Source organism: Lampetra fluviatilis, chromosome 34 (assembly GCF_964198595.1).
Source record: "Lampetra fluviatilis chromosome 34, kcLamFluv1.1, whole genome shotgun sequence".
NCBI classification, from domain to species: Eukaryota; Metazoa; Chordata; class Hyperoartia; order Petromyzontiformes; family Petromyzontidae; genus Lampetra; species Lampetra fluviatilis.
This window is the reverse complement of record NC_136308.1, coordinates 2,051,662-2,062,723: the sequence shown is the minus strand read 5'-3', so window position 1 is coordinate 2,062,723 and position 11,062 is coordinate 2,051,662. Positions and strand designations below refer to the sequence as shown.

Sequence of the window (11,062 nt, the reverse complement as noted above, 5' to 3'; positions counted from 1 at the left end):
TCCATCAGTGTGCAAAAGGTCAACAATGTGACGCTCAAGATGAAAATAAGCATGCCGTTTCATACATTTCACACACACGCGCGCTTAAACACATATACAGTGGAAAATATCCCCAATTTGCTCTCGCTTGTAAGGGGTACGTGTTGTTAGTGAACATCTATCATAACCTATTGGTGAGTGGAGGAGGCATCATCCATACCTGTCAACCCCTTACTAGTGCCCTATTTGATTAAAGACCAATTCAGGCCTTATTGGTCACCCCGTGCCCCTTATAATTCTCCCAAGTTCATCCTACAGTCCCATCACAAGGGAGAAACACTAATAGGCAAAACAATTGTTTTTGTATTTTGTTTTATTTTTATTATTTCCCTTCTACGTGACTTTACCGAAAGAACCAAGAAAAAACAATTTTTGTTGCCCGTATTGAAATGGCTGTACGCCATATGGACCCGAAAACGAAATTCCCCTGTACAAGAATACGGGTACACCGTATGGATTGACACAGCCATGTGTTTGTGAGCATCTATCATGGCCTCTTTGGGAGTGGAGTAGGCATCGTCACAGCGATGCCCCACTCCGCTGCTCCTGGTTCGGTATGATTTACGAGTGTCTCGTGTGACGATCTGACTGTTGAGAGCCTTGGTTCAACGAGCGTCTTCTTTAGGCGTTTGTCTGGATTGTGCGGACAAACTAAACTTCAATATCGAGCTTCGTGAGCCACTTAACGGGTTACGAGACAGTTTCGTCGATGCGTTCGAGGTTTCCTGTGACGCACCGCTTCACTGAGTCTCACTGGATGATGTGACCCGGCGATTCACTCTCTCGTTTCCACTCGCCGTTCACTACCGCGACTCTCTTCCTCTCGGCCTAGCTGCCCCACGCCCTCGCTCCTCTCCAATGACAGATACAAAATGCCTCGTCCCTGGATCTTTTTTTTTTAACCTCCACCCACAATTTCCACACTTCTGCTCTACTCCGCAAACTCCACTGGCTGCCCTATCTCCGTCCGCTTAAATGTCTCACACGAGTCGAGAAATCCCTCCATGTATGTTGAACTTTTTTGCGCACCATACGTAGCCAACCGTGCTAATGGGAGGTGCAAGTTTCAGATTTAGTGCAATACACCCGTGCTTGGACGGGCAAAAGGCTAGTTTACTTATAATGTTCAAAGTCAAACATTTATTGACACAATACATGTTTGAAACAAAATAATGTATTTGTATGAATGAATCGCTGAATTATTACATGCCTAGCATTTACACAAAATCCCATAACACAAAAACATCCATCAATGTAATTTAATTAAATGGACAAGCATCGTTAAAATAATACCTACAAGCTGTAGGAAACCCCTTTGAATACAATATGTTTAATGCATTACAAACTGATTCCAAGAACACAGGATGAGATGTTACTATCCTTTGTGCAAGCACTTCCAAGAGTTCATGAACAGTGAGCCTGGTGAAATTTGGGGAGCGCATCGTCAGTAGTGTACCTTTGGTTCCTAGGGTGTTTCGGCCTTTCACACTATACAGCCTCCCCAAAGGCGGCCAGCGACAGGGTGATCAATCCTATGCTTGCATCCCCAACCCAATTAGTCATAGAAGTTGCCTTGTTGTTGATAGCCAGAGTAATGGGAAACATGTGCACTCAACTCCAAGCAAGTGTAATTAAATCATCAACAAACACCGTTTTGTTTTACTATACACTAGCGGCCCAGCACATTATACTGGACCTGTTTATCCCTACAGCCAGCCAGTAAAACTTGTTTTCTACTATAGTACGACCTTAGGATATCTGGCACAAATGGTGGAGTTCGATGTGAGCACGGACGAATCCGGCTTAACGCTGTGGGATGCGGGCGACGTTATCACGCAGCGAGGAATCCAACCAGCAAACTTTCTAATATTGTATGACACCTATCTTTTAATACTTTACAGCCAGCCATGTGAAAATTGTATATAACACCAGCGCATTGCAACAAATTGACACAATATTTTTTTTTACAAAGAAAAGCACAACCTTGGTTCCTTATGTACACGAGACTATTGCCACTTTTAATTTTATAAATGCTTGCTACGAGCATCGCACACCGTGCATTATAATTTTACAACAGCATGTCATGCGGCAATTGTATATTGAAAGCCATGAGAGGAACTGAAGCGAGTAATTCAATTGCGTTGCCACGTTCTGCTCTCCGAAACAAAGGTCACTTTTGGCTTCTTACGAGGACACTTTGTGCATCGCCACTGTAATGTCACTGTGCTTCATGATCAAGATGTTCCTGCGAAAAGAAAAAAAATACATTTTTCAACGGCAGTGCAGCACGTGATTTCCCACAGCATAGCTAGGGGCATACAAACCAAGCCGCCGGGTGAATTATCGACTGCTGAGCCAGTGCCCCTTCAGTGCCACTTACCTTTTTGCAATAGTGAGCCAAAAAGCCACTCTTGCAATGTTGACGAAAATATATTTGCCCGAAATCTATAAGGCAGCAGATAAAAGTGGATAATAATTCACCATTGGTACCTCATTTGCCAGTAAAAAAATATGATAATTGTTTTTTTACCCTTTTATCTGGCAACAAAACTGGCACCTTTTTTACGAGGAGTCATGTTTGCATAGACCACAATACCTGCAGTCATAATGCAAACAAAAAACATAACTCTGATAATGTATGCACTGTCCTTGAAGTTGATTGGTCAAATGTGTTTTACGGTACAATATGTTAGTGGTGAGTGACGGGAGGGATGATAGAGGATGGGAGATGCCTGGTTAAGATTGGGGGTCGCAATTTTCTGTACCAACTGATGGAAAATACTGTATTATAATACAGTACAAATTAGACTACAGTAGACCAACACAGACTACAGTATTTCGTGCTTCGGTTCATAGAATAAAATGCACTCAGCACAGACACTGATGCATTTAATACTTAATCACATGTATAAAGGGTTTTTGTTAACTAGCTTTTTATTAGCTTCGTGGTTATCCAGAATTTTCAGCTTACCGGAGCAGGGCTCCTCCTATTAGGTCAGCTATCTGGGGTTTTATGGTATAAACATTATACATTAGCCTCTATTCTAACACTTGTCTCAAGACTATTCCAATATTATTGAATATATTTTGATGAACGATACAAGTTTTACAGCACTTTATTACGTTTGATCGATCATCATAGAGAATGTACGAGTCTAATGAGACAAAAGGTCTCAATTGCAGAAAATCGTTTAACAAAGGTGCGTAAATAACACGTAAAACATGAGTGGCCATTAGACAAAACTGTGCAAAAGCAAATAATATATATAACATCTAATGTTAAAATTGGATTAGTCAATACAATACGTGGACTTCCAATTGTGCGCTAAGCGTTTTAAGTAAATAGCAATAATACTCTAATAATACATGGCTGTTATCAGTAATCCTCGTATGCGCTGTAAGGTGCAGTGCTCACCCATTGTCCGACTCCAGACAAACCACGGGTACATCCATGGGGTCCGGTGACAGCTGAGTGGCCTGAGCTGCCAACACAGACACCACGCCAGCGTGCTTCTCCGTGAGAGTGCCCCTACCTGCAGGCACGCACAAAAGACAAAGATCCCCCATGTAGCCTTTAACAGACTGTTGGGGCAAGTGCTGTTAGCCAGTCCCAATGAGGGCCGGCACGGCACACGAGGGTGGCCAACACTACGCTCGGCCGCCTTTGTCTCCCCAGTGGCACCAGGTACTCATTTGAAACTGAGTCGACCCAGGGGAGGCCCGGGACAGGTTCAGATAATAATCACTGGTGTTGGCCGTGAGCAGGATTCGAACCCGGGTTGCCAAGTTCGTAGCACAGCGCGCGAACCACGACACTGCCGCACGGCGCACACACATAGTACCATCACAGCAATGCGCAGGAAAACAAGCGTGACATCACATATCACGACCAGCAACTAGCATTCAAAAACTCACGTCATGAATGCTTTTGTTTACACTTGGGCATTTCCACAAAATTAGGCATCACATTCAAACCATTTCGCATTCATTTTAATAATTTTATGGATATAATTTAGAACATTAACGAGTATATAATTGTATTAATAGAGTATGGCTTATCGGTGCCTGTTATGAAACTGCATGCACAACCACCATCCAAGCATGAGTGAAAGTATTAGTTTGCGTACATCCAACACCACTGTATCTTATGAGTATTAATCCCGCATCAAGAAATACACATTCGTGTAATCCAAATTAGTCATGGTTGGTTGACATACAATGCCCAAGTGAAAAAGTCACTTTATGATTATATTAATGATTATCCACCCACTTAAAGTGTCTGAAATGCATGTGTATAATTGTGAAACTGCCCACATGCCAACCAAACGACCACATTTTAGGCACGGCGGTGCGTGCCTGTAAACACAGCACTTTGGAGAACAGGTTGATCGTAGTGATCCTACTTCCAGCTTAACAGCTACAAGGTATACTACTCAATAAAGTAACTTTCTCATATACGTATGTGGCTATTTGAGTGGTACCCATAATAAATAATCAATCGGCCAAACTTGTCATTGCTTAACCCTCTCTAAAGTCAATTGTGAAACTCAATGAGGAATTTCTCAAAACCCATTTTTCTCAATTATTGTAAGTCTCCTAGTCTATTGTGCCCTTACTGGCCTTAAATTACCCTACCTATTGTTAAAACGAGTACATTGTACAAATGAGTGTAAGATTATCATGGTCACCGGCATTATTCATGTTAAATGTTAACTATCATATAAACATGAATTGTGTTGTGCAAGTGTCTGTGCAACTCATTATCCAGTGCTGCAAGTTTCTGATTGACTTACTTCCTAGATTTAGGCCATGGCTGTCTGTACACAACACACCCATTACACCAGGGCTCTTCATCCTGCCAAAAAACACACACACACCACACAAACATTCGACTATATGCACATCCCCACATATGAAAATGTTGTAATGTCATTCAGTTTGAGACATTTCTGCCATCTTCAAACGCCAATACCAGCCACGAGCCCGATGCTGGATGAAGGCAACCCCAAAAATCAGTCGCCATACCTTGCCACGACTTACTCCTAAGTTCTGTAATGTTACGATCCGCCGAACACCAGCACAACGCTGATCTCATCGCTCCATCTCCCCAAACGGACGTCTCTCGGGCTTGCTACTCGTCTCGTTAGCATCGACCACGGCCCATCCATTCCGTCTAACGAGTTCTGCATTAACCACAGGGCACTTGTGCGGCGAACATGCAAACAAACATGCTCTGGTAAAAATATATGGGCATTGTCCTTGAAACTGGCCTACACCAGCGGACAGCCTTCTTGACGGCCTCGTCTCACCGGTGTCACCACCAGAGAACGACAAAAGGGGAGCTTTACACAAAGACCCCCCGTGTAGCCTGTAACAGACTGTAGGGGCAAGTGCTGTTAGCGAGCACCTATGAAGGCCGGAACGGTACACGAGGGGGTAGGGTGGGCCAGCACCACGCCCGACCGCCTTTGTCTCCCTAGTGCCGATGTTTACGCACCACACCAGGAACAAATTTGAGGCCGAGTCGACCTAGAAGAGGCCCAGGACCTGTTCAGATAATCATCACCTGGTGTTGGTGGCCGTGAGCGCAGCGCTAACCACGACACCACCGCTCCCCACCAGACAATGCCACGCGCATCAGAGCATTTACAGGCTCGGGCTGAGCAGCTACAACATGGGGACATTTCTTTGCCGGTTTCAAAGCTAATTAAAGGTGGTCTCGGGGCGATGTCAACAGCCTTCAAGTGTATTCAGACTCACGTGTCGTCCAAGTGCTTCTCCAAGACAGACTCCATCGTCTTGACGAGCCGAGTGTAGAGTAGACAGCGACTGTTGTTGCGGCTAAATAATTACGATAAAAGATAGGGAAGCAATCGACTTGCCCGCGCGCTATCCTACAGCGATATGCAATCACGTGGGAATCGATTCCACTAAATCGATTTTATGTCTCGATTCTTAGGATCGTGAGGCGAGGAGACGTTTCCGGCCCCGGGGAATCGAGCTGGCTCAAGCGCAATGAAATCGAATCAAGATTTTTAAATCGGCACCAATTGATCCTGGAAGAAAGGTAATCGACATCTCGCTATGGAGGCCCATTGGGGTCGCGTGGCGCGTGAAATCGCGTTTTAAAATAACACGTGTTAATGGGACCTGATAAGACTTCACACCTGATGACGATCGCTTGTGTTGCGATCGAAATGTCGTGATCTATATTATTTTCTACCTACGTGACTTCACCGAAAGAACCGAAGAGTCAGAATTAACAGAGTTTAGTTTTTTTCTCTGCCTCATTTTATAGCGTGCGTTGAGATTATTTTGATGTTTTTGCTGCGATGCATTTCCACACGATGAGCCACTTCGCTGAGCTATCATTTGTGGCCAGGTCGCTTCTGAAAAATAAGCTAATAGCTCAGTGAGCCTTACCTGATAAGATTAAAACAATTGGTGAGTTTACTTGTATATTGTTTAATAGACGCTGTCTTTCCGACAGACCTGTTCTTCACCTGAGGACGGCTGCTTGCGTTGTGGCCGAAACGTCGTGAGAATTGTATTTTATTATGTTTAATTTTATTTTTTCCCTTCTACGTGACTTTACCGAAAGAACCAATAAGATTGTTTAAGGTGATTTGTTTACTTTTCCTATAAATTGCACTCCTATCGCGTTATATTGTTTGTTGCTTAACGTTTTGACCCGCTCCCTACTGGACATCTCCAGTATAAATAAAGATTCAGATTTCTGAGATATGCTCTTGTCAAATCGTGCTGTTATCTTCACATGGCGGCGATCAGCACCACATTCAGTTGACCTGCAGCTGGTAGTGCCATTGTCACGTGGTACGGGCTCGGCCACGTGACAAGGCCCCGGCCACGTGCAGAGAATCAAACGGACCTCGGCTCTGCCGTTTATTTGCTACAGTTCGTATTTTGGCAGCTATAATATTAACGTTTACATTTTGAATTTTAAGGTTTTGAGATTATTTTAGTAAATTTTAAGATGTGTTCATGAGGAATTGTTATTGTAAATACCTGTATAGTTATTTAATGTTTGAAATCTTAATTGTTTGAGTATTATATTTTCGTGTTAAAATCGTAATGCAGTACTGTATATACATGTAATTTATGGATTTTTAAATCAAATATAGGATTCAAATGTAGTGTTATGCTTTAAATTTGATCTGTTAGAATGTTTTGAAATTCTCAAGTGTTTTATATCAATTCGTTAAAGTTAATCCGATTTTTTTATTTTCAGCTAACTTTTAAGTTACGAGGACACTCCGAAATTATTTTGGAAGTTAATTTCCAAATTCAAAACACTCCCAATGTGTCCACTGTCAAATTTGGCCAAAGCCAGAGCAATTACAATTCTCGCAATTGTATGCATCGTTAACACGGGTACGTTACACGTATACACAATGTAATGCGTATATACACAACACATGAAGTAGGTCTCATCAAACAAAGCAAACAATTCCATTAGCACCTATTTCAATCCGAGTCATTTATGGCAGTTTTTCAACTTTGTTTATGTAGCTGGCCACTGAACCTTTTATCATATAGAACTGTTAAAATACTGATACAGGTCACATCACATCCATCCAGAGTTGCTAGAATAAGCACCAATTTGTGTGTCAACTGTGGTCTTCCTGTAGAAAACCCATCATGTGGAATTTTCATCACATGCTCAGTGCCACCAAAAGCGATGAGACTCCATGTTTGTATTATCAGGGAGACGCTGAACATAGACATTTGACTAGTGTAGGTTGCGTAGACTTGAGAACATAACAGTGGAGTACAACCAATTATGCAAAAAAGAGATTCTTATAGCTCATCGGATTCCTCCAGTGTACATACAGTATTCTGAGTCTGAAGTTGCTTCTCGGCCCTCACCTGCCAACCATGTTTCCCTGCAGCCTGAACCAGGGCTGTAATATCCAATAACACTGGTCAACAAAAAAAAATATTTTTTCTGGCCTGGACTTTTGCAGCAGTTTTAGACTAATTTCAAGGTGCTGATTCCAAATCTGGTCTCAGGTTTGCTCTATCACATCTAACTTTTATGCTATCGGCATACCCCATTTTCATTGATTTTATCCAAAATTAACTGTCACTTATGATTGCAAGTTGTTGCGAGTCAGTGACTGCTTTAGTGTTAAAATATGGTGCTGTATTTTTAGGATAGTGTGTTTATAATATCATTTTATGTAGATATCCACATTTATTTAATATTTTTCTTCTGCAGTTTTTATTGAAAATGCAATATTTGATATCTCAAAAACCTGATGTGATAGGCAAAAACTGATGCCAGATTTGGAATCAGCACCCCAAAATTACCTTAAAACCGTTGGAATACCTTATGCCAGAAAAAGTGTGTTGACCAGTATTATCACAGTCACGTAGGTAAAAAAATTAAATAAATTAAATCACGACGTTTCGGGCGCAACACAAGCGTCCTTCAGGTGGGGACAACTTAGCAAAAGATATGAATGTGTCGTTAAAACCAGATGTGGCTGTCGCCTGATGAAGCTGTCGCCTTATGATGCCAGTTGTAATTACTGGCAAAACGTCGTACTCAATGTGGCTTCGCTCTCCAACACACTGGTGTGCTGTACTAGTGTAGTGGTTCACACAAGGGAGGCAGATACTTTCTAGAAGCAACACGTTTATTACAATACGCCCTAACCACAAAGGGGTATAGCTGCACCTTCACCAGCTACCCTAGGGAGGTATCTCCTCCGGGCTAGCTAACCCTCGCTCACATGGAGTGGCTATCTCGGACCGGACCCTGGCTCGGGTCCGGGTCCTGTAGTCGGGCAGGTCTTCTCCAGGTGACGGCTTCGGTCTTCAGTCTTGTCACAGCAGCAGCCCCCGGACACGTTCAGGGGTCCGGCTTATATTGCCAGTCCCGGGGCTTCCTCCGCCCCTGGCCACGCCTCCCTTCTCGAGCCTTCGAGAGGGAGCTGGTCCCGTGGTCCCCCCGGCCCCCTCCTTGGGGCTCCTTTGCCGTTACCTCTGGTCACCAGGCCTCTGGGTTCACCTGGAGTGCCATGGCCCCTGACGAACCCCTGAGCTGTCCCTGGCGCTTTTGCCCCATAACCGCCAGAGGCTGGCACTGCATGCGGCTGGTGAGAGCGGCCCGCATCGTGCCTCACACAGGCCGGCTTATGCGTCGTGCAGCAGCCTCCACCGACGCCGCTACATCAGTAACGAATTGGCATGTTCTATTTATGTGACAAACCTCTTCTTATTGGCTGTGTCGGGTGGTGGCAGGTTTAACGACACTTTTACGTTATCCCAAAAAAAACTGTATTATGGATGATATTTGTCACGAAAGCCTACGTGTTAAACTGACAGAAGAACTTCTTTAATCTGCAGTGACGTGGGGACACGTCACAGAAGCTATATTGCCAAAGGGTTGCCCCGCAAATTCCCCTCCACTTACCCGCGGGCAAAATCGTAGACAATAAGATTAAATTGCTGATGAACTCCACTCATCGGCAAAACAGCGGACAAAGTACGATAGGAAAATCTGCAGATAATAGGAAATGTAGGGCCCTGAATAATGAGTGCAGGCCATATAACGCCTGTCGACAATAGGAGTTGCGGATAACAGGGTTGCGGATAAAATATATTGTACTGTTTTAAAATTTGCTTCCCATAAAGCATTTAAAACTCATTCCATACATTCTTCATTTGTATCCTCCCTTACCCAAGGTTTTGCTCAAGAATACGTCACAACTATAACTTTCCAAAAGCCATTCGTCGTGCCTGCGATTGTTTCAGTGAACATCTCATCCATGGCAACTGAACACAGCATGGCGTTTGTAAACTATAGACTAGCAGTTAACTTTTTAAAAGTTACGCTTTGGTTGAATCCACCAAATATGGAGGGACGCTATGAAATGTACAATGCATTTAGAATGACAAATTTACCTATTAAGGTGGCAGTGTCAACTAAAGAGACATACATCATTACCTGGTATATATTTGAAAACGACATCTATCTACATTGCGATGATGTGTCTTTGCTCTTTAGCATTGTTAACGGTGATGTAATATTAGAAGATATCAATGCCTTGGACATAACTGGTTTCACATTTACCATAGAAACTCGTGAGTACATTTGTCTGTGACTTTTTATTCTTTATATTCTTGTTCCAACATATCTTTATGCGTGTCTGTGGCTGCAGACAATGAATCTAAAATGATCGTTTTTGTCTCTGAGTAGAGGTTTATTTGCTTAATGAGCCCATATTCAACAACATTTCTACTCAATATATGAATGGGTCCAACCATTATACTGTACAGTTGATGGCTCTTGGTGTGTTTCGTGGTTTTAATTCTGGAGATAAACGACTGAGCTCCGTTTTTATTTAATCATGTTTCCTGACCCAGGGTACACTCCAACAATTAACAGAGTCTGGCTGCTTAAAACATGATCATTATTGCAAACAATGATTTTAACGGTCTTCAACTGACGTCCATTCAATGAAGGCAATTTAAAAGGTCGTACTACTTTTATAATAATCACCAGAGCTTGACAGGTGTTTCAGGTGTGGGACTGTGATATGGCAACACTGAGTCATCCTCATATCCATGGGTTTTCTGTCTAGCCCAGTTTCCTCCCACATGCCAAATCCTCATTCATGATATTGGCCAAGCATTCCAATGTCGCATCTTCCAGAGAAGTGTTGAGACTCCGTGAGGATTATTTGCTTGGTAAATCATTGGCATGACTGTTGAATAGTACATTGCACGAAACTGTTTACCAAGTATTTTTGGTATTTTTTCTGTAGACAATGTTATTAAGGGCAGTGTTGAAATTGTCAGTTCATGCTGAACCTGAATCATAGCCTTATACATTTTTCAGTACTCATGATGGTTTATTTACATTTTGTTGTAAAGAGTGTCGTGTAGAAATCATTGTTTTCTATCTCTTTTTTTCATCATTAGGTTTTAATTATGGCTTTGATATATTGCTCACCACCCTACCACCTAAGAAAAGTCTCCTGAAATATGAGAAAGC

General features: G+C 42.7%; 1 protein-coding gene across 1 annotated transcript; it reads right to left on the bottom strand.

Annotated features, from left to right (window-relative positions):
* Positions 1 to 1,172: 1,172 nt before the first annotated feature.
* LAMTOR5 (late endosomal/lysosomal adaptor, MAPK and MTOR activator 5) lies at positions 1,173 to 5,962 on the bottom strand. Its single transcript, XM_078872299.1, has 4 exons — positions 5,800 to 5,962; positions 4,833 to 4,894; positions 3,455 to 3,572; positions 1,173 to 2,284 (listed from the first exon to the last, which is right to left on the bottom strand). Exons 1-4 carry the CDS (start codon positions 5,832 to 5,834, stop codon positions 2,224 to 2,226), a joined length of 276 nt encoding a protein of 91 aa, XP_078728425.1. The 5' UTR covers positions 5,835 to 5,962; the 3' UTR covers positions 1,173 to 2,223.
* Between the last annotated feature and the right edge of the window lie 5,100 nt (positions 5,963 to 11,062).